At 43.8% G+C, this 24,726-nt stretch overlaps 1 protein-coding gene across 8 annotated transcripts in view; it reads left to right on the plus strand.

Annotated features, from left to right (window-relative positions):
* Positions 1-24,726, plus strand: part of STXBP5L (syntaxin binding protein 5L) — a 350,034-nt gene that overhangs the window by 136,869 nt on the left and 188,439 nt on the right. For all 8 annotated transcript variants that reach the window (XM_063446146.1, XM_063446149.1, XM_063446159.1 and 5 more), the window contains exons 7-8: positions 9,033-9,116; positions 14,337-14,460. In XM_063446146.1, coding sequence (XP_063302216.1) covers positions 9,033-9,116; positions 14,337-14,460 — 208 coding nt within the window. The remainder of the gene's footprint in view (positions 1-9,032; positions 9,117-14,336; positions 14,461-24,726) is intronic.

Raw genomic sequence — 24,726 nt, forward strand, 5'->3', positions numbered from 1 at the left:
TCTGTCTATCTATCTATCTATCTATCTATCTGTCTGTCTATCTATCTATCTATCTATCTATCTATCTATCTGTCTATCTATCTATCTTTCTATCTGTCTGTCTATCTATCTATCTATCTATCTATCTATCTTTCTGTCTGTCTGTCTGTCTGTCTGTCTATCTCCTTCTATCTATCTATCTATCTATCTCCGTCTATCTATCTATCTATCTATCGCTCTTTCTATCTCTCTATCTATCTATCTATCGCTCTTTCTATCTCTCTATCTATCTATCTCTATCTATCTATCGCTCTTTCTATCTCTCTATCTATCTCTATCTATCTATCGCTCTTTCTATCTCTCTATCTATCTATCTCTCTCTATCTCTCTCTCTCTCTCTCTATGTCTGTCTTCACCATGTAATTTTTAAAATAAATAATGTTTCTTATTATTTTTTCCTTACTAACTAAAGTTACAACATTACACACACACACACATATATATATACTAGAATTCTCAGTATAAAGATAGCACAGTAACAGGGCTGTGTGCTTATGGTCCCGTTGGCAGGCCAGACAGAAAATACTCCATGGGGGGTGGAATACGGTAGAGATTTGGTTACTATTAATTTTAAAATAAATCTGATTACCCGATACCCATACATAAATATATTATATACGCTGCGTTAATTCAGGGCCGCCTTGCTTTTTTTTTTTTATAATTCTTTATTTTTGATGTGCAGGAGAGTACAAAGCGCGTTTATATGCCACAACAGCATACATTCATATTTAAACATAGTTAGATTAAACAGTGGCTTGGAAAATTTTGCACAGTTTTTGTTTTATAAACGTAATAAGCTATACAGACACATGCTTGCGGCATCCTGATATCGTTGGCATTCAGAGTTTGAACATACGAATAAAACAATGACGTGGTATAAACATTTGTAACAGTGTGTGATGCTGTGCCACGAAGACTAGTGTAGTTGAATAATCAGGCTTAGACTATAGCATGAACAAGCTATATGTTAAACTAGCATATGTTTGTCTTGAGATTGGAGAGAGCTTAGGTGAGATAGTGTGGTGAGGGTGCTTGTTGTTGTGTAAGCTCATCTACCAGGTAGCGTTATAATCGGCACATTTCTTTTTTTTTACATTAGAGCCATGTTGAGTAAATCATAAGGTTAGTCATTGCGAGTGGCAGTAGCAAGAGGTATGTTTACAAGAGGTAAATTGACATGACTGACATAGGTTAGTAACATGTTGAATTGAACATCATCATAACTGGCTAATATGTCTACCTATACATAGGTGTGAAGCTTACGAGTAACCAGAGCCTTCCTAGCCATTAAGGCTATGGATTAGTGATCACAAGGGTAAGTATGCTAAACTAATTTTGGAAACAAGATATTGAGGCTATGCTCGGAGAGGCTCAGCATGTAATCGCTAGGTCCTGAGTGCCCCCCCACGGCCCCCGGCGTGAGCAGAGTTGTATGCTAAGTTAAATTGCAAGTACCCAGCGCTAATAGGATATTGGGCATTGGGGTTAGTACTTGGTGTGTACTTACAGATATGAGGCAGATGTAGAGCAAAAAACAAGAAAAGCAACATGTGTGCAATCAAAGAAAACTTTGCTCTTTTGCTGTAAATAGAGTGCTCTGCTGTCTATATTAAATATGTGTGTAGGTAAAGTCCGCAAGTGTCCCAGCGGAACCCAGAGTAGGTGCTGGACTTCGGTAGCCAATTTAAGGTAGTCCCCTAGCCGACTCCAGATCTCAAGGCCTGCTGCCTGGTTGCAGGGATCTGCTTGGTGCTATGATGTAGCCAGCAACTCTGTACGATGCATGAGGTCTTTGCGACTGCGAGATCAGAGCCCCGCTCCGGTGAAGTGGACCTGCTATCGTGGGGTAGCCTGTGTGAGGTGCTGTGCTGCGGGTCGTGGTGATGCCTCCGGGGTCTGCCCGGGTGAGGATACGCTTCTGGATGATGGCAGAGGAGTTGCGTTGTGGTCTGCCCGTGATCCCTCGGTCGTATCCGGTCCTTATTTGACGCAGTGTGCCACTGGTGCAGAGTCGCCTTTTCATGCCTCTCAGGTAGGTTTAATTTCACCGGGCACTTGCTGTGATGGGTCGCCGCCTTTGACCGTGTTAGTCGCTTGGGCTTTCGGGCTCTTCGTTTTTGCCGTCCACGGTGCCGTTTGTGGACTTTATTTGCATGAGGAGGTGTGCACTCTTGTTGGGAGTTTACCGGCAACACTGTGACAGGTTTTCATGCCTTGGCCTGTCGCTCCCTGGTTGCTATTGTCCTCCAGAACCTGGCGAATAATTCGTCCAGCTTGGCCTCGAGGTCAGGCTTCTCCGTGTCTCGAGCACATGTGGCAGCGGCCATTTTGTCTGGTTGCGCTGCTTCTCATTGCTCGCTGGGTTCCACCCTTGGGGCTCGGGCAGGAAGGTTACCCCTCAGGGCTGGACCGGGATGACCCCCGCCGGTCCAGGGGGGGGAGCAGGGCGTTGGTGGGTCTATACCCCTAATGTTTAGGCGAGGAGAGCGGCCGCCTCTCCCCGGTTCCGCCATCTGTAGGCCGCAGCTATCCACTCTGGGCTCCCGATCTCCAAAACGCTCGGTTCAGGTATCAGGTTTATCACCAGGTCACCCCTGATATTTAGTGCACCCCGGTTTGCTTATTGTCTCGAGTTTGGCGAGTATCTGTAGGAAATCGGCAAGTAAAGCAGGAGCCCAGCTTACATGCGCCTGCTCAGCTTGCTGGCTTGGCCCCGCCCCACCCTTGCTTTTTCACCCTCTGCTTTTTAATTCATTTCCATAGCAAGAACAGAAATCTGTGTAATGTATACAATCAAATCACCGCCTTCATCTTAGTGATCACTGGGTGGAACTCAGATCAGTACTATAACAAGGAGATCCCCCTCCTCCTTAATCCCCCCATGTTTCAATTATCTCTATGGGCTCCCGGTGCCCTGGACACTGATAATGCCATGTATAGCAACCTTGCTTTGTGCTCTGGCTCAAGCGATGGAGTTCAGTGTTGGCTGAAATAATGCTGATTGATTTTTGTTCCTTTTTTTAGAAGAGGAATTATGTCGATTTTTAGCTGTTAACACATTATTTAGCATGTTTCTATGTATCGGAGGCTGACAAGTTGATGTGCGTTTACTAATCTGTAGTACGCGTGGCGTGTGCAAGGTTATTCACGCTAATAGCCGCAAACATGCCATTACCTGAATGTGGTTACCCACAGTAAGGGTTCTGTAGCCACTTAGAATAAGCCAAGTCTTACTTACACAAACAAAGGGCATGTTATGCAGATTAACCGTGTGCAGAATAAAGAGCCAGGACAGCTGGAAAGCAGATGGTTAATTTGCATAGTAAGCCACACGATGCATTAAAGAAAACACATTGTGGACGAGTAACTTAAAGTGGTAACACTTTCAGAATTCCTTTAAACGTAGATGCAGTTTTAATACTCTACGAAATGCTGGCAAAGGACCTCTGGCCAGAACCTCCTTTTGGGAATCAGTAAGGTGGGTGGATTCAGATTCATCCCAGGATTGCAGAACTCTCTAAAAATCCCTAAATTTGACCCACAGCTGTAATATGGGTATGAAATGTTTCAATTCCGTTTGGAGCAATTTGTTGTCTTCTAAAAAGCGAAGAAATTGTCCATTGCCGTACAACTTATGTAATCAGGATATTTATCTGACTCCAAATATCTGCCGTCTTACCTTCAAAATGGCACATTTGGAGGCTGCTCCCGGGATTTCTTGTTGCCTCATCTTATTATCCCCTGGCCCCTTATTACCCAGGAGAGTCAACACTGCCTTTTACCTTCTGTTCCCGAACACCATTGGAGGCTGCATAAAGGTTAATAAAAAAGCCGGTGGACACCCATTTTGCACTATTTCTTTGCCTAGTGTCTGCTTGTGCAGTGTGCAGCAATTTATTAATGAATCATATGCGCCACAAATTGTTTGGGAATCCATTCCTGAGCAATTCTTGAGCTATTTTGAGCTCATTAGGGCAAGTTTTTCTGATGTAGATAGGCTCAGATTTCAAGTTACATAGTTACATAGCAGAAAAGAGACATGCTGATTGGCATTGCATATTGTTGCATAGTTTGTTGTCTATATCAATTCCCAAATCCTTTTTGTGTGTTGTTATCCCTAATTCGCTTCCATTAAGGGTATACGTTGCTTGTGTATTCTTTACGCCGAAGTGCATAACTTTGCATTTTTCAACATTAAATTTCATCTGCCATTTGAGTGCCCAGTCCTCCAGTCTATCTAAATCCCTCTGCAGCAAAGTAATATCTTGCTCACACTGTACTACTCTACAGAGTTGTGTGTCACCTGCAAACACTGAAACATGGCTTTTAATGCTTATTGCAAGACCATTTATAAACATGTTAAATAGGAAAACAACATTTGCATATCTCAAGCCATCGGTCACTCCTTAATATATACTGAGGAGAAATAGTTATTTCAAATATCTGCCTGCTCCTGGTCTTCATTAAATTAACTCAGTTTTCAGTCTACCTACAATTTCATTATTTAGTTTTTAGAATTCCTGTACTTAAAAATGTTTTGGGTGCCGATTTTGCTCTTTTTGGTTACCACTTTATCATTTTCTAGTTTAGCCATTCTAATTGCCTTTTTTGCATGCGTTATTGGCTTCCTATTATCTTACATAGAATGCCTCTAATTTGTCCGAGTTAGATGCTTTAAATTTCTTGGTTTAGTTTTTCACTAACCACATGGTTTCAATTTGTTTCTTCTATATTTATAGCCCAAAACTGAGAAATGTACCGCTGTAATATTTGTTTGAGGATATTCCATTTATCCTCATTGTTTTGTTCACTAAAGCTTTTATGCCAGTTAACATGTTGTAAAGCTGCCCTTATCTTATTGAAATTGGACTTTTTACAATTATGTGTTTTCGTGCTTTTTTTTTGTGAACTGAAATTATGCATCCAGACTGCCAGGATATAACCCGAACGGCTTCAAACCTAAACTAGTCATTGAAATCTGAGATCTTAGTAAATAACCCTGCCGGTAATATTTGGCACACATGCACTTAAATGGAAGGATTGAGTACATATAGCTAGAATGGAAGAATATTAATTGCGGTATATTCCAGCCTGGTCCATGGTATTTATAGACATTTCATAGTTCCAAAATGGCATGTTTTCCAAATAAAAAAAGTACTATGTGATTTATGAAAAAACTAAAATTCTAACTCTTGCGGGAAGGATGAGAAGACATATCTAAATTACAATAACAGTCTAAAACTTTCTGTAGAAATGTATCTGGCTTCTGGCATTGTTACAGAATAATCCCCAGTAGAAGACTTGTCATGGTCTGATCGCTGCATCCTACAACTCTTGTCTGTTACTTCCTTGTGCTCCGCTGCTGAGCAGGCATTGAATGATCTGTGTGTGTTAGTTGTATTAATGAGGTGTCTATGGAGGGGGGACTGTCTCGCTATCCTCCAAATTTAAACTGTTATTAAACTTTGATTCTACCTTTAATCAAATGTTAACCCCCTTAAGGACGGAGGCAATTGTCCAAGTTCTGAGCCAAAACAAAACCTAGAATTTGAGCTATAATGTTTGTTCAACCATATTTGACCTCTTTCATATTAAGTGCACCCACACTTAATTTTGTTCAAGAGAAATAGACTTTCATTCCACACCATGTATTTATATGTGAAACATAATTTAATATGAATAAAATCTTTTTGTTCAAGAGAAATAGACTTTCATTCCACACCATGTATTTATATGTGAAACATAATTTAATATGAATAAAATCTAAATAAATTGTGAGAAATTGAGAAATTCTGTTATTTTCCAAGTTCTGCGTGGCATTTTAACTGTGAATGTTATAATACTATTAGCTTTTAATGCAATAAAATACACATATTTGTATCCTGTGATGTCCCACAAGTACAACGATGCCCCCAATGTACAGGTTTCATGGCGTTTTGTAAAGTTACAGGGTCATAGAAACATAGAATGTGAAGGCAGAAAATAACCATTTGGCCAATCTAGTCTACCCAATTTTCTGAATACTTTCATTAGTCTCTTATAGTTAGGATAGCCTTATGTCTATCCCATGCATGACTAAACTCCCTCACTGTGTTAAACTCTACCACTTCAGCTGGAAGGCTTTTCCATACATCCACTAACCTCTCAGTAAAGTAATACTTCCTGATATTATTTTTAAACATTTGCCATTCTGATTTAAGACTATGTCTGTCATACCTCCTGCCTGCTTACCCTATGGTTCACCTCCTAGTACCACAATCTCTTCCAGCATTCCATCAGACGCTATACACTTGCAGATTGACTCTTTAAATATGTGACCGAAATACCCACTCGATTCGGCACATACCAATGACGTCAGGGTCAAGCATAATTTAATTAGATACCCCTCTTGTATAGTGGTTAACTCCAATCGTAGTTCAACTAATCACAAGTAATCTTAGGGTATATATTCTCTGATCTCCTATTCCTCCCTGCCCTGTTGTGGTTTCTTGTTAGCCCGATAGCGCGTTCCTTCGGATTAGTTGTTTGGTATCTTGACTGGCTTACGTCTCTCGTGTATTCTGCTCTCTTGTATCTCTCTTGTATCCTTTGACCTCGGCTTGTATTGTATTACCTAACCATTCTAAGGATCGGTATTGCAATATTCTGGTTTGTGATTCTGTCTGTGTGTTCTGGTTCCTGGATTCCTGACAATGTCCTCTTGTTGTGGTAGTTTTCCTTCTTTTAAATATAGTCTCCTCCTTTGATTCCCTTTATGTATTTAAATGTTTCTATCATATCCCCCCTGTCTCGTCTTTCCTCCAAGCTATACAAGTTAAGATCCTTTAACCTTTCCTGGTACGTTTTATCCTGCAATCCATGAACCAGTTTAGTAGCCCTTCTCTGAACTCTCTCTAAGGTATCAATATCCTTCTGAAGATACGGTCTCCAGTACTGCGTACACTACTCCAAGTGAGGTCTCACCAGTGTTCTGTACAATGGCATGAGCACTTCCCTCTTTCTACTGCTAATACCTCTCCCTATACAATCAAGCATTCTGCTAGCATTTCCTGCTGCTCTATTACATTGTCTGCCTACCTTTAAGTCATCTGAAATAATTACCCCTAAATTAGGATTGTATCAAATATTCTACACTCTGCATTTGGGTATTTGCTCCCAAGATGCATTATCTTGCACTTATCCACATTAAATGTCAGTTGCCACAACTCTGACCATTTTTCTAGTTTACCTAAATCATTTGCCATTTGGCTTATCCCTCCTGGAACATCAACCCTGTTACATATCTTAGTATCATCCGCAAAAAGACACACCTTACCATCAAGACCTTCTGCAATATCACTAATAAATATAAATAAATATTAAAGAGAATGGGTCCAAGTAAAGATCCCTGAGGTACCCCACTGGTGACAAGCCCAAGCTTCGAATATACTCCATTGACTACAACCTTCTGTTGCCTGTCTCCCAGCCACTGCCTCTGAGCTAGATTGCAGGGCGTGGGAAGGCTTTATAACCCGACGCTCAGGGATGGGGGTCCTGGGTGGCAATAGGTCCCCCGTTCAGTTTTAATAGACCCCACTTGCGTGGCACAGGTAGGGACTCGGGAGGGTTTTTACTAGGGTTTTTCTTTTTCTTTTTTTAACAGTGAGCAGCCACTGGATGCTCACTGTTTAATAGACATGCCCCCACTCGCGATATAGCACTTAGGGGCAGAATTTACTAATACTAAGTAATCTTTACTTAGTATTGGTACATTTGGCTGAAAGACCAATTTAGGTCTTTCAGCCTTTTGGTAGATAGCTCCCTACTACCGTGGGGATTAGGGAGTTATCTTCTAAGCTGCTGCAAGATGCAGCCGCGGCACGAATAGGATCAGAGTTTCATTCAGGGTGAGGGTGGAGACTGTAGTCAGCAAAGCAGTGGCCAGTGGAGTAGCAAAGTGTTGTTTTATATCAAATAATGGTTGGCAGTGATTAGTGGCAAACAGAGCAGCCTGTACTTGCTATACTGACTTATGGAGACACCTGTTTTCTGCCTGTGGTAAGAGTAATGCATTAACCCTCCCCTACGATTCTCAACCATGTTAAGCATGACATTGGAACCATCTTTATTGCTACATTTAAGTCTGAACATACGAGCCTTTCTGTGTACAGTGTGTTCATTTATATGGAATAAATAAACCTCTGGACTGTCCATTGATGACTGCTGGTGCGCCCATGCGCTTGCACCTCCACAGTGCTTCTCAATGACTTGTAGTGAAGCTAATTAAGAAAGGCGGAAGCCCAGCCAGATTGCCACTTACGTTAGCTCTGTGGAGACAGCCTAGGAGATGTCTCTGCCCCAGTTATAAAAATACCAATTTCTATTGAAATCAGCCTTTTTATAAATTGTCTATGACAAATGAGAAAATGTGTCATGTATGTTGGTACTCATTACAATACATTAGATAACAGGGCCCTACTCTAATATACAACACCAGCTCAGACCCTCGTCTTCTATAACAGAATGCAATGGACTAACATAAACCAGTATCCCAAACAAACACACAAGGGCTGTCTCAAACCACTACAAAGCGTGCCATGAAAAATCATCAGGGCTGGAATACGCTGAATACATGACTAGAAATGTGATTTTTAAGGAATGTCAGCATTACAATTGTAATTCCAATCTGACAATTAATAAACGCTAACAAATCAGTTGGACCAGATGTTTGCTAACTTTACAGTTAGGATTTGAGTACAAGCAGTTGAGGAAGGTAAATAGAAATAAAATCGTAGGTGTACATTGGGGGTTTTTCCTCTCATTGGTCCAATAACAGGTGTAAACTAGTTAATCGTTCTTCATTTATTTATATGAATACAGTTAACGAGTTTCTTCATGATTGTATGTCTAAATAGAATCAAGTTCATAATGTTTATATTTAAAAGATCACCTGATAGAAAACAAAATCCTTATTAGTTAATAATTTGTTTGAATATTTGTTGTTTTTCTTGCAGCTATTGATAGGTTATGAATCCGGAACAGTTGTTCTTTGGGATCTAAGGTGTAAACGGGCCGAATTGAGATTTTATTACGATGAGGTAAGATTGTCTTCTTTAAACTTCCATTGTATCCAACACTTAGTACTTCCTTAACAACACCTTAACCATTCCTATCGAATAAATGTGCGAAATGATTGGTTTCAAAGCCTCAGAAGATAATTTTTTGTATTTGACCTGCCATATCGTGCTGAGCATGTTCCCTCAGTCCCTGCACACGGCAATGAAGAAAAACACTGAATACAATGAACAAAATATCTGTGCCCAGATAACTGTAACATTTTCTTATCACTTTTCCAAAAAGTATATTGAAAGGGACATGTGACTGTAAGAAAGCAGTGTTGGCCCAGGAAGTCTATATTGTAGGAGAAATGCAGATGGAGAAATGTCTCCCTTCCTGAGTACGAATCACAATACCGGTATTTACACTAAATGTGTAAAAAGAGAAAAAGCATTTACACCTGGCGGTGGAGTTTAACAGCAGTAGGAGTTTAATATCAGAAGTTATATATTGATTGAATACTGAGGATCGTGGCACCTGCTCTCAACTTCAAAGCAGTAAAGCCTTGTTATGTAATAAGGGGCAATTTATCGGCGGGAGCCTTTTATGGACCTACTGGATTAGTTTAATGTATATTCTTATTTTTTTGACTGGAAACTGATTTGCTTATCTGGAAAACCAAAGGCAGGAGAAAGTTGTTTTTCTTAAAAAGTCAATGACTTTGATTATCTGGGAGAAATATGCCTGCTCTATCCGGTCTTTGTACATCAAAGACTTTCTCCAGTGATCTGGATGTGATAGAGGTAGGCAACACATAGGAAGTAATCAGAGTGCTGAATGTTCATCACATACACAGCAATCGGAATCAAAATCTTTCCATCGCAGATCCAGGACCTCAACGACTTCGAACATATTGCCCTCTGGTGCAAACCATCATCTAATCATCTTGCAACTGGTTATAAACCTCTGATAACACTTCATCAAGGGAAGACTGGCATGTATGCAAGCTTGGGAAAAAGAACTACCGGTACATGAAGAATTTTGTTTGGAAATGTGGCACAAGGCAGTATAGCAAATGCATAGATCTTCAACAATTTCAAACAGAGTAGGAAGCTAATTCTTATATAGTGTGTGACGAGACTAATCTCGCCACTGTGCATTGGAGGAGTTGGTTGCCTGCCTGCTGCCTTTTGACTATGGACCGTCATTTAAATACTTTATTTTCCTATGCAGAAAGGTCTATTCATGTATTTCTACCCTGGCGTTCGGTAGATTCTCGGATTTACTGAATTAACTCATTTAACCCAGATAGCTATGCCATGGAGCCTATTCGTGTAATAAAAGACTTTGGCTCCATGGCAATTGAACTGTATGTGTGTGGTCTGAGAGCAATTCAGTAATATTGTGAGCTCAGACCTAAGCTATCTGGGGATATGTTGCATGTCTGTATTTTATGTAATAAATGTAACCTTGTGTATTTTATTGTATTTTACGGTATTTTGCTACCATGTGGCTAATGGAGTTTTGCCTCTGTCCTTGGAGATAATTGGATTACTTCTCAATTATCTCCAGGATAGAAGACTCTGTGGAACTGGTTTTGGGCAGAAAAGCCATGCTTCATTTGGTCACAAAGGACTTTGATCTATCTTTTGAACCAATGGACCAATTTGGATGATTTTGACATATGTTTGTATTTGGAGTATGCTGATTCTGAAAATGTGAATGTGATGCATACTTTTAAAATTATGAATAATGTGGAAAAACGGTATTTCTCTGCCTGTGATAATTACATTACCCATTGGGTGTTTTTAATGTACAGATTTCTCCAGTTACCTGATTTGGTTTGATTATTTGATTATATGATCTGGTTTTACATTTTGTAACTTCTGTATTCCTCTGCCTCCGTAGATGCATTCTGGCCTCAATTTCATATTGTTGGATAAGCTTTTCAAATTATTTATTATATTTTGGATAAATTATGTTAGTCTGGCCACCCTCAGCATGCATTTTTATCTTTTTACTTTTCTATCTTTAAGCCCACTCCCCCCGTCATGAAAAAGGTTAAACAAATATTTTGTTTAATCAACTAATTCCAGCACCAATCTCCACCTCTTCCAGCGTCATTAGCTAATGCGCATGTGAGGCCATCGCAGCTTCAGTGCTTTCCTATGGGGATTTTATTGACGCTGGATGTCCTCATGCAGCGTCAATGAGAACGCCCAGTGTTGTTAGCCACCAGGAAGTGCCCTTAGTGGCTGTCTGATTGACAGCCACTAGAGGCAATCTTAGTCCTGCAATGTAAATGTTGCAGTTTCACAAAAACTGCAATGATTTGCATTGCAGGACTAAGGGGGACATGGGCCACTGCACCCAGACCACTTCAATGAGCTGATGTAGTCTGGGTGTCTGTCGTGTCCCTTTAATGGCTTTACTAACTGAAAAATCTCAGTAAAACAATATTTTATTCTAAAAAGCTAAATATTAATGTATAATCCACTGCACAATGTAGACAAAAAAAACATAACTACGTATTACAGAATATCCCTGAATGAGACATTTTCTCTAACAACCATAAACACAAAGCGTTAATTAAAGGACTGACTGTAGAAACTGCTTGACATGGACATACTTGGATTTGTAATTTAATGAGAAGACGATTTGCAGAATGTCCAAACTATGAAGTCATTTTTCTGGATAAACCGATAAACCGATAAACCGATGACGCGGAGCTCATTGAACGCTTTCCACAATCACTTCATTTGTAATTCAGGAAAGTCTGTTTTTGGGAGGTTTAAAGGCCAGTGCTGCCTCGGCTGTATTTTAAGGGATAGTGGCTCTATGATTGCTGCAGAATATCACCCAGGAAATGTTTGTACACAGACACAGCATGGCACCATGCACATACTGTGCCCTTCATGCCAGTTTTGATGATTAATCCAAAGGCCCACAGGTTGAGGAAAGCTTTTGAAATGTCTCATTAATGTGGAATGTTCTCTGCGACACGCGGTGAGGAAATAAATGATTTATTTTATAACTGTACACATTTATTGTCATTTCACTAACTTAAAAGCCTTGCGGTGATTCACATATTAAATTATTTACCAGCAAATGACGATAGAATGGGAAAGCCATAATAAATGTAGCTAAATTATGTTTTTGAGTGGATCCAACTGAATGTTAATGTGTTTTGTGTATTGGAACGCGCAACATTCACAGAGTTCAAAGCATTTTAGTAATAGCGACACTTTTTAAAATGTCTTTTCTGACATGTTCATGGCTGGTTGAGTCTCAATGTAAATCACTCTGGCTCTGTTATTGGCTTGCTCTCCTGACAGTATACATCAGATCGATTGGCGGTGGTGCTCCTCTGTTGGTATACAGATTGGCAGTTCTGTTATTGTCATGTCCATTTGATATTTTGTTGTCTATATTGGAGGTTCTATTATTATGATGTTCCCACATTGATATATGGACTGGCAGTTCTGTTATTGATAGACTCGTTTTTCTGTCAAATTGCTTGAAAACGGTTTGACATAAATCAAAGGGTCTATACCAAAAGACTCCTCAAAGGTAAGCTGTAATGGAAACGGTGTGTAGAGTGTTTCTTTGAATATGAGATGAAGTAATATTTCCAAGGCCAGATAATCCTTTTATTTAAATTTTTTTACAGTAATTGATCATAGTAGTGTGTGTGTATGTGTGTGCGTGTGTGTGTGTGTATGTGTGTGTGTGTGTGTGTGTGTGTATATGACTGCATGTTTATCTGTAGACTGATCAGCCTCAACATTAAAACCACCTGCATGATATCGTGTAGATCCTTCTCGTGCTGCAAAAACAGCCCTGATGCGTCAAGGCATGGCCTCCACAAGACCTCTGAACGTGTCCTGTGGTATGTGGCACCAAGACATTGGCAGTTGATCCTTTAAGTCCTGCAAGATGCTAGGTGGGCCTCCATGGATCAAGTTTGTTGTTTCAGGATATACCACAGATGCTCAATCAGATTGAGATCTGGGAAATTTGGAGACCAAGGCAACACCTTGAACTCATCATGTTTCTCAAACCATTCCTGAACAATTGTGTTACAGGGTGCATTATCCTGCTGAAAGAGGCCACTGCCATCACGGTGCACCATTGTCATGCAGGGATGTAAGTGGTCTACAACAATCTCTAGGTAGGTGGTACGTGCCAAAGTAATATCCACATAAATGTCAGGACCCAAGATTTCCCAGCAGAACATTACCCACAGCATGACACTGTCTCTGCCGACTGCCTTCTTCCCATAGTGCATCCTGCTGCCATCTTTTCCCGAGGTAAATGACACACATGCACCCAGCCATCCATCTGACCTAAAAGATAAGGTGATTCATCAGACCTGACAACCTTCTTCCATAGCTCCATGACTCAGTTCTGACGCTCATGTCCTCAATTAAGTCACGTTCGGTGGTGGACAGGGGTCATCATGGGCACTTTGACCAGTCTGTGGCTTTGCAGCCCCATATGCAACAAACTGTGATGCACTGTGTGTCACCTTTCTGTCATGGCATTAAGTTTTACAGCAGTTTGAGCTACAGTAGCTCTTCGGTGTGATGGTCCTAGCCTTCACTCCTCATGTGCATTATTGAGCCTTGGGCAGCCATGTCCCTGATCCCAGGTTAACAGATTCTCCTTACTTGCACCATTTTTGGTAGGTAGTAACCACTGCATACCAGGAACACCCCACAATACTTGCCGTTTTGGAGATGCTCTCACCCAGTTGTCTAGCCATCAATATTTGGCCCTTGTCAAAGTCACTCAGATCTTTTCGCTCGCCCATGTTTCCTGCTTCCAACACACGAAATTCAAGAACTGACTGTTCACTTGTTGTCTAATATATCCCACCCTGTGACAGGTGTCATTGTAACGATATAATCAATGTTATTCACTTCACCTGTCAGTGGGTTTAAGGTCGTCACTACACAGTGTGTATGTGTATGTATGTATGAGCTTGTGTAAGAATGAGTGTATGTGTAAGAATGTATGTATGAGTTTTTGTATGTATCTATGTATATATGAGAGTATGTATGTGTATATGTATGTATGAGTTTTTTGTATGAGTGTATCTATAAGTGCATGTATGCATGACTGTATGTTTGTATATGTATATAGAAATAATTAATTTCATGTGTTTTTTTATCAGGCATTAAAAAAAAAATGATGTAATACTGAAACCATTGTGCGTATTAAGTGTGTTAATGCTAACCTTTAGTCTTATTTGCTTCCAGGCGATTCATTCTGTTGGATGGCATCACGAAGGAAGACAATTCATGTGCAGTCACTCAGATGGAAGTCTAACTGTGTGGAATCTAAAGAACCCCAGCCGGCCTTTCCAGGTCACTATTCCCCATGGTAAGATTATAACGATTCCTAGCTGGCCTGTCGGGGTCACTATTCCCCATGGTAAGACTATAACAATTCCTAGCTGGCCTGTCGGGGTCACTATTCCCCATGGTAAGCCTATCCCTAGCTGGCTTGTCCGGGTCACTATTCCCCATGTTAAGACTATAACGATCCTTAGCTGGCCTGTCAGGGTCACTATTCTCCATGGTAAGACTATAACGATCCCTAGCTGGCCTGTCCGCGTTACTATTCCCCATGGTAAGACTATAACGATCCCTAGCTGGCCTGTCCGCGTTACTATTCCCCATGGTAAGATTATAACGATCCCTAACTGGCCTGTCCGGGTTACTATTCCCCATGGTAAGATTATAACGATCCCTAACTGACCTGTCCGGGTTACTATACACCATGATAAGGCTGTAATGATTCCTAGCTGGCCTGTCCGGGTTACTATTCCCCATGGTAAGACTATAACGATCCTTAGCTGGCCTGTCAGGGTCACTATTCTCCATGGTAAGACTATAACGATCCCTAGCTGGCCTGTCCGCGTTACTATTCCCCATGGTAAGATTATAACGATCCCTAGCTGGCCTGTCCGGGTTACTATTCCCCATGGTAAGATTATAACGATCCCTAGCTGGCCTGTCCGGGTTACTATACACCATGATAAGGCTGTAATGATTCCTAGCTGGCCTGTCCACGTTACTATTCCCCATGGTAAGATTATAACGATCCCTAGCTGGCCTGTCCGGGTTACTATACACCATGATAAGGCTGTAATGATTCCTAGCTGGCCTGTCCACGTTACTATTCCCCATGGTAAGATTATAACGATCCCTAGCTGGCCTGTCCGGGTTACTATTCCCCATGGTAAGATTATAACGATCCCTAGCTGGCCTGTCCGGGTTACTATTCCCCATGATAAGGCTGTAATGATTCCTAGCTGGCCTGTCCACGTTACTATTCCCCATGGTAAGAATATAACGATCCCTAGCTGGCCTGTCCGGGTTACTATACACCATGATAAGGCTGTAATGATTCCTAGCTGGCCTGTCCGGGTTAAAAACATGTTTACATTGAAAAGCTGACTATACTTGCCAGAAAAACTACAATAAGCTGTTTACCTTACATTAAGCTGTATACTATACATTAATCTGTATATTGTACATTAAGCCGTATACTATACATTAACCTGTATACTGTACATTAAGCCGTATACTATACATTAAGCTGTATACTGTACATTAATCTGTATACTGTACATTAACCTGTATACTGTACATTAAGCCGTATACTATACATTAAGCTGTATACTGTACATTAATCTGTATACTGTACATTAACCTGTATACTGTACATTAAGCCGTATACTATACATTAAGCTGTATACTGTACATTAATCTGTATACTGTACATTAACCTGTATACTGTACATTAAGCCGTATACTATACATTAAGCTATATAATATACATTAAGCTGTATACTGTACATTAAGCTGTATTGGTTCTGGTGACTGTAGTGTCCCTTTAATGTCCTGGAATTAAATTATTAAAATGATTCGCACCCATTTAATTGTTATTAGTATGAAGTCAGGATTTCCTAGTGGCCTTTAAACAAACTAAAAAAAGGGAAAAATCAATGGAACGTAATGTGAAAGAAGAAACATATACAATCCCTGTCACTGAAATAAAACAAAACAAACACAAAACGCTGTTGATTGTCAGTGGAATTCCACATTATCACAGGGGATATGTGTTTGAAACCAATAGTGAATACATGGAAAACATTCTGACTGGGACTCTGTTTGGTCCTTCTTCATACATCCTATACAGGGATATGTACAACATGTGCTCTCCTACATTCCGACTGGGGCTGTGTTTGGTCCTTCTTCATACATCCTGTACAGGGATATGGACAACATGTGATCTCCTACATTCCGACTGGGACTGTGTTTGGTCCTTCTTCATACATCCTGTACAGGGATATGGACAACATGTGATCTCCTACATTCCGACTGGGGCTGTGTTTGGTCCTTCTTCATACATCCTGTACAGGGATATGGACAACATGTGATCTCCTACATTCCGACTGGGACTGTGTTTGGTCCTTCTTCATACATCCTGTACAGGGATATGGACAACATGTGATCTCCTACATTCCGACTGGGGCTGTGTTTGGTCCTTCTTCATACATCCTGTACAGGGATATGGACAACATGTGATCTCCTACATTCCGACTGGGACTGTGTTTGGTCCTTCTTCATACATCCTGTACAGGGATATGGACAACATGTGATCTCCTACATTCCGACTGGGACTGTGTTTGGTCCTTCTTCATACATCCTGTGCAGGGATATGGACAACATGTGATCTCCTACATTCCGACTGGGACTGTGTTTGGTCCTTCTTCATACATCCTGTGCAGGGATATGGACAACATGTGATCTCCTACATTCCGACTGGGGCTGTGTTTGGTCCTTCTTCATACATTCTGTGCAGGCATATGGACAACATGTGATCTCCTACATTCCGACTGGGGCTGTGTTTGGTCCTTCTTCATACATCCTGTGCAGGGATATGGAGAACATGTGATCTCCTACATTCCGACTGGGGCTGTGTTTGGTCCTTCTTCATACATCCTGTGCAGGGATATGGACAACATGTGATCTCCTACATTCCGACTGGGACTGTGTTTGGTCCTTCTTCATACATCCTGTGCAGGGATATGGACAACATGTGATCTCCTACATTCCGACTGGGACTGTGTTTGGTCCTTCTTCATACATCCTGTGCAGGGATATGGACAACATGTGATCTCCTACATTCCGACTGGGACTGTGTTTGGTCCTTCTTTATACATCCTGTGCAGGGATATGGACAACATGTGATCTCCTACATTCCGACTGGGGCTGTGTTTGGTCCTTCTTCATACATTCTGTGCAGGGATATGGACAACATTTGATCTCCTACATTCCGACTGGGGCTGTGTTTGGTCCTTCTTCATACATCTTGTGCAGGGATATGGACAACATTTGATCTCCTACATTCCGACTGGGGCTGTGTTTGGTCCTTCTTCATACATCCCGTGCAGGGAAATGGACAACATGTGATCTCCTACATTCCGACTGGGGCTGTGTTTGGTCCTTCATACATTCTGTGCAGGCATATGTCCAACATGTGATCTCCTACATTCCGACTGGGGCTGTGTTTGGTCCTTCTTCATACATTCTGTGCAGGGATATGGACAATATGTGATCTCCTACATTCCGACTGGGGCTGTGTTTGGTCCTTCTTCATACATTCTGTGCAGGGATATGGACAACATTTGATCTCCTACATTCCGACTGCGGCTGTGTTTGGTCCTTCTTCATACATCTTGTGCAGGGATATGGACAACATTTGATCTCCTACATTCCGACTGGGGCTGTGTTTGGTCCTTCTTCATACATCCCGTGCAGGGAAATGGACAACATGTGATCTCCTACATTCCGACTGGGGCTGTGTTTGGTCCTTCTTCATACATCCTCTGCAGGGATATGGACAACATGTGATCTCCTACATTCCGACTGGGGCTGTGTTTGGTCCTTCTTCATACATTCTGTGCAGGGATATGGACAATATGTGATCTCCTACATTCCGACTGGGGCTGTGTTTGGTCCTTCTTCATACATCCTGTGCAGGGATATGGACAATATGTGATCTCCTACATTCCGACTGGGACTGTGTTTGGTCCTTCTTCATACATCCCGTGCAGGGATATGGACAACATGTGATCTCCTACATTCCGACTGGGGCTGTGTTTGGTCCTTCTTCATACATCCCGTGCAGGGATATGGACAACATGTGATCTCCTACATTCCGACTGGGGCTGTGTTTGGTCCTTCTTCATACATCCCGTGCAGGGATATGGACAACATGTGATCTCCTACATTCCGACTGGGGCTGTGTTTGGTCCTTCTTCATACATCCCGTGCAGGGATATGGACAACATGTGATCTCCTACATTCCGACTGGGGCTGTGTTTGGTCCTTCTTCATACATCCTGTGCAGGGATATGGACAATATGTGATCTCCTACATTCCGACTGGGGCTGTGTTTGGTCCTTCTTCATACATCCTGTGCAGGGATATGGACAACATTTGATCTCCTACATTCCGACTGGGGCTTCTTCATACATCCTGTGCAGGGATATGGACAACATTTGATCTCCTACATTCCGACTGGGGCTGTGTTTGGTCTTTCTTCATACATCCCGTGCAGGGATATGGACAACATGTGATCTCCTACATTGCGACTGGGCTGTGTTTGGTCCTTCTTCATATATTCTGTACAGGGATATGGACAACATGTGATCTCCTACATTCCGACTGGGGCTATGTTTGGTCCTTCTTCATACATTCTGTACAGTGATATGGACAACATGTGATCTCCTACATTCCGACTGGGGCTGTGTTTGGTCCTTCTTCATACATCCCGTGCAGGGATATGGACAACATGTGATCTCCTACATTCCGACTGGGGCTGTGTTTGGTCCTTCTTCATACATTCTGTACAGGGATATGGACAACATGTGATCTCCTACATTCCGACTGGGGCTATGTTTGGTCCTTCTTCATACATTCTGTACAGTGATATGGAGAACATGTGATCTCCTACATTCCGACTGGGACTGTGTTTGGTCCTTCTTCATACATCCTGTACAGGGATATGGACAACATGTGATCTCCTACATTCCGACTGGGGCTGTGTTTGGTCCTTCTTCATACATTCTGTACAGGGATATGGAGAACATGTGATCTCCTACATTCCGACTGGGGCTGTGTTTGGTTCTTCTTCATACATTCTGTACAGGGATAGGACAACATTTGATCACCTACAGTACGACTGGGGCTGTGTTTGGTCCTTCTTTATACATCCTGTACAGGGATAGGACAACATGTGATCTCCTACATTCTGACTGGGGATCTGTTTGGTCCTTCTTCCTACATAACAGCTGTAACGGATCACCTGGCACCCCGACTTGGTACCTCCGTTAATGGATGCTCCTAGTGCTTCCTGAGGACTCCAAGCACTCTGGCAGACACCACAATCACCGAATCCGAGAAACCTTTTAAATTCTCCCAAGCATATGAATGCTGTAGACCATTGAATAGGAACCATACGAATAGGCTTGTACTCCTAGCAGTCAACTGGAACAGCATGCAATAAATCCTTCCCCCAATAATGAGACGACACTTCACTTTGAGGGTAAAACAGGAACTCTGGACTGGCTCATCCAGCCTGGCTTTTATTTCCAACTCACACATACAGGCCACACCCAGGGGGAGGCATAAAAGAACCAATGACATAGATGTTACCTCCCACACATCCCCTCCCCTTAGTGTGACACATAATCCCATTATGCATACAGTGTAAAATATACTTTTACACAACTTTCATAACTTTAAAACCATACATCACATTCACATAAAAATACATATCCACAATCAATCCATTCAGGGGAACAACATATTAAAAAATGGCATGAATCCGACCAGGGGTTCAAAAGTTACTAAAAGTATCTTTTGTTCCTTTCTGGCTGGCAGAAAAACATCCCCACAATGCACCCTGGTTTCCTCCCTTCTGCCCTGGAGTTAATTGGAGTAATCCAATTACCCAGGACTAAAGGCAGACTCCATTAACCACATGGTTGCAAAACAACATAAAACACTTTAAAATACATAAAGTCACATTTACACATAACACACAGATATTTCACCTATCCCCAGATAGCTGGGATCTGCACGCACAAAACTACCGAATAGCGCGCAGATCCTACTCACACAGTACAATTGCCATGGAGCTAAAGTCTTTCCCATAGTCTTTCATTATATGAATAGGCTCCATGGTATGGCTATCTGGGGTATCACATTCCCATAAAGTCTGGTCCATAGTCCAAAGGCAAGAGGCGGGCAATCAGCCCCCTCCAAAGACACGTGGCGAGGTCGGTTTCGCCACACTTCTCCCCTTTACCCCCCAGACTAACAGGGTACTTGACCTCCTGCCGGTCAGTGCCCTTGTTAGTCCAGCAGCCCACCCACAAGACAGAAACAGCAGAGCAGCCCACCCACAATAAACAGTTACTACACCTGGGTGAGGGAGAATCTTGTCCAGGTTCAGGTGCCTCACCACGGCTGTGTGGGGGACTGGTAGGCTGCCTTGGTAGGTTGCTGAGGGGGCAGAGACCAGCGGTACTCTGTCCTGTTGCCAGCACTACCACGGGAGTAGTCTGGTTGGAGCCTGGTTGCTGGAGACCGACTGTCTCCCCTTTAAATACACCGCTCTGCTGCTGGAGACCGACTGTCTCCCCTTGAGTTACACCGCTCTGCTGCTGGAGACCGACTGTCTCCCCTTGAGTTACACAGCTCTGCTGCTGGAGACCGACTGTCTCCCCTTTAGTTACACAGCTCTGCTGCTGGAGACAGACTGTCTCCCCTTTAAATACACCGCTCTGCTGCTGGAGACCGACTGTCTCCCCTTGAGTTACACCGCTCTGCTGCTGGAGACCGACTGTCTCCCCTTTAGTTACACAGCTCTGCTGCTGGAGACCGACTGTCTCCCCTTTAGTTACACAGCTCTGCTGCTGGAGACCGACTGTCTCCCCTTTGGCTAAACAGCCCTGTTGTGGGGGGGCAGGACCGACCGTCCCTACCCCCTGTGTTGGAAGTGCAGAGACCACTGTCCCATCTGCACAGGTGTGGGGCTTACAGTCTCCCCCTGGTACATTAAGCTGCCGCTGGGGAGAGGTGGTAGCCAGCTCCTCTCCCATTAGAACACTCTGCCGCTGGAGAGAGGAGGTAACAATCTCCTCTCCCATGCATACTTTCAGTCTTTGTGGAGGGAGACCGACTGTCTCTCCTCCCAATGCAGTGTCCTGCTGCTGGGGAACGGAGACTGGGCTCTCTATTCCCAAAAAATCACGCTGCTGCTGGGGAGGGAGGACGGCTCCTTCAGCTCCCTGTAACTTGGGCGCAGAGACCACGGTCCCATCTGCGCTGGTGTGGGGCTTACGGTCTCCCCTTGGTGGGTTCGGCTGCCGCTGGAGAGAGGGTGTAACAAGCTCCTCTCTCTGAACTGTAACCTGCCGCTGGGGATCTGGGCCGACTGCCCAGCATCCCTGTAGGGCCGGTAGAGAGACCTCGATCCCATCTCCACCTGCCATCTGTGGGTCTCTCCAGGACCAGTCTATGAAGTCCCCTACTTCTGCAACTGGTAGTGAAGCAGGGGGTACCTCTGCCGCGTTTTCCCAGCTATAGGCTAGCAGGTCTGGGTCTGCCACCCAGTTTTCCCGGTCTGCGTCCCTGCTCTGCGGCTGGCAGGAATTTAATAGTTCTACATAGTCCATCTCCAGCTCTCGTTCCATGGCAGCGAAACGGCGGAGGTCTTCTCCCAGTCCAATAGATCTCGGGCCCTGTATCATCTCACCTCGGTAATGAAAGATAGCCCAGTACCGTGACTCTGCTGGACTGCCGAAGTCGACATCCTCCACTAAGGCTTTCCACAACAGGCCAGGGCTTGTGTAGTTCTCCCCCTCTGGCTGGATGCCCTCTGCCCTCCACGTCTCTGGCTGGACAGTGCACCACCACAGTGCCCGGTATGAGGCGTCCAGGCTCAGTTCCCTTTCCACGAGGTACTCGAGTTGTCTTACCCGCTGCCCTCCAGGTTGATCTCCCAGAAGTGGCATCCGCCAGGCCATTTGTTCCTCCAACTGGTATGCGACACCAGGAAGGCGCTGCTGCCGTTGATACTGGACTTCCTCCAGGGCATCGTACCATAATTCTTTCCGGGCATTATCTCTCCATTCTAATTCACTCTCTTCCTCAGGTGTGTGTGTTGCCCAGGGGTCTACGAACCCCATTTTCCCAAATCTTTGTGTAGACAGGGACGCTGTAGGCACACTAGCGTCGCCCTCCATTTGTAAATCCAAACGTACTGTGTCTCCGAGCTGCTTTACCTCGCACTAGGACGCCATCCCACCGCTTGCCACCAATGTAACGGATCGCCTGGCACCCCGACTTGGTACCTCCGTTAATGGATGCTCCTAGCGCTTCCTGAGGACTCCAAGCACTCTGGCAGACACCACAATCACCGAATCCGAGAAACCTTTTAAATTCTCCCAAGCATATGAATGCTGTAGACCATTGAATAGGAACCATACGAATAGGCTTGTACTCCTAGCAGTCAACTGGAACAGCATGCAATAAATCCTTCCCCCAATAATGAGACGACACTTCACTTTGAGGGTTAAAACAGGAACTCTGGACTGGCTCATCCAGCCTGGCTTTTATTTCCAACTCACACATACAGGCCACACCCAGGGGGAGGCATAAAAGAACCAATGACATAAATGTTACCTCCCACACATCCCCTCCCCTTAGTGTGACACATAATCCCATTATGCATACAGTGTAAAATATACTTTTACACAACTTTCATAACTTTAAAACCATACATCACATTCACATAAAAATACATATCCACAATCAATCCATTCAGGGGAACAACATATTAAAAAATGGCATGAATCCGACCAGGGGTTCAAAAGTTACTAAAAGTATCTTTTGTTCCTTTCTGGCTGGCAGAAAAACATCCCCACAATGCACCCTGGTTTCCTCCCTTCTGCCCTGGAGTTAATTGGAGAAGTAATCCAATTACCCAGGACTAAAGGCAGACTCCATTAACCACATGGTTGCAAAACAACATAAAACACTTTAAAATACATAAAGTCACATTTACACATAACACACAGACATTTCACCTATCCCCAGATAGCTGGGATCTGCACGCACAAAACTACCGAATAGCGCGCAGATCCTACTCACACAGTACAATTGCCATGGAGCTAAAGTCTTTCCCATAGTTTTTCATTATATGAATAGGCTCCATGGTATGGCTATCTGGGGTATCACATTCCCATAAAGTCTGGTCCATAGTCCAAAGGCAAGAGGCGGGCAATCAGCCCCCTCCAAGGACACGTGGCGAGGTCGGTTTCGCCACAACAGCTGCATGCCATTCTGGGAACGCCTGGAAACAGGCGACAGCCGCAGGCACCAGCACTTGCCAGTAACAAGGTCAAAACACCCAAAGCACGACGGACAGACAGAGCTCAGCCCACAGAAAGGCGCACGGCCGAGGCACAGCCGGAGAGGCCCCATCCGGGCAGAACACTCACCAGAATCACATACTACAAGCCTGTTGTCCCACCTGGGAAAAGAGCCACACTGGGCGCGACCCTTACACACCACTCACACCTGTGGAGGAAAGTAAGCCCGCAAAAGCAACGAAGTGCAACCCTGCGCAGCCCCACACGGGGGAAGGACTTGAGAAGGAGTCCATGAGACAATTTTACTGGTTCCCGGAAGATCCCAGGGCAGAAGGAGCGCCTCCTGCGCTTCCCGCTGTGTGAATGCTGTAGACACACGGGACACCGAAGAGCAGCTGGGGAGACTCAACGACGTACCTCCCAGGCCTGCACTCAAAGCCTCCAAACTGGGCATCGGCATAGGCTCCATGGTATGGCTATCTGGGGTATCACATTCCCATAAAGTCTGGTCCATAGTCCAAAGGCAAGAGGCGGGCAATCAGCCCCCTCCAAAGACACGTGGCGAGGTAGGTTTCGCCACACTTCTCCCCTTTACCCCCCAGACTAACAGGGTACTTGACCTCCTGCCGGTCAGTGCCCTTGTTAGTCCAGCAGCCCACCCACAAGACAGAAACAGCAGAGCAGCCCACCCACAATAAACAGTTACTACACCTGGGTGAGGGAGAATCTTGTCCAGGTTCAGGTGCCTCACCACGGCTGTGTGGGGGACTGGTAGGCTGCCTTGGTAGGTTGCTGAGGGGGCAGAGACCAGCGGTACTCTGTCCTGTTGCCAGCACTACCACGGGAGTAGTCTGGTTGGAGCCTGGTTGCTGGAGACCGACTGTCTCCCCTTTAAATACACCGCTCTGCTGCTGGAGACCGACTGTCTCCCCTTGAGTTACACCGCTCTGCTGCTGGAGACCGACTGTCTCCCCTTGAGTTACACAGCTCTGCTGCTGGAGACCGACTGTCTCCCCTTTAGTTACACAGCTCTGCTGCTGGAGACAGACTGTCTCCCCTTTAAATACACCGCTCTGCTGCTGGAGACCGACTGTCTCCCCTTGAGTTACACCGCTCTGCTGCTGGAGACCGACTGTCTCCCCTTTAGTTACACAGCTCTGCTGCTGGAGACCGACTGTCTCCCCTTTAGTTAC

The sequence above is a fragment of the Pelobates fuscus genome, chromosome 1 (assembly GCF_036172605.1).
Source record: "Pelobates fuscus isolate aPelFus1 chromosome 1, aPelFus1.pri, whole genome shotgun sequence".
Taxonomy (NCBI): Eukaryota; Metazoa; Chordata; class Amphibia; order Anura; family Pelobatidae; genus Pelobates; species Pelobates fuscus.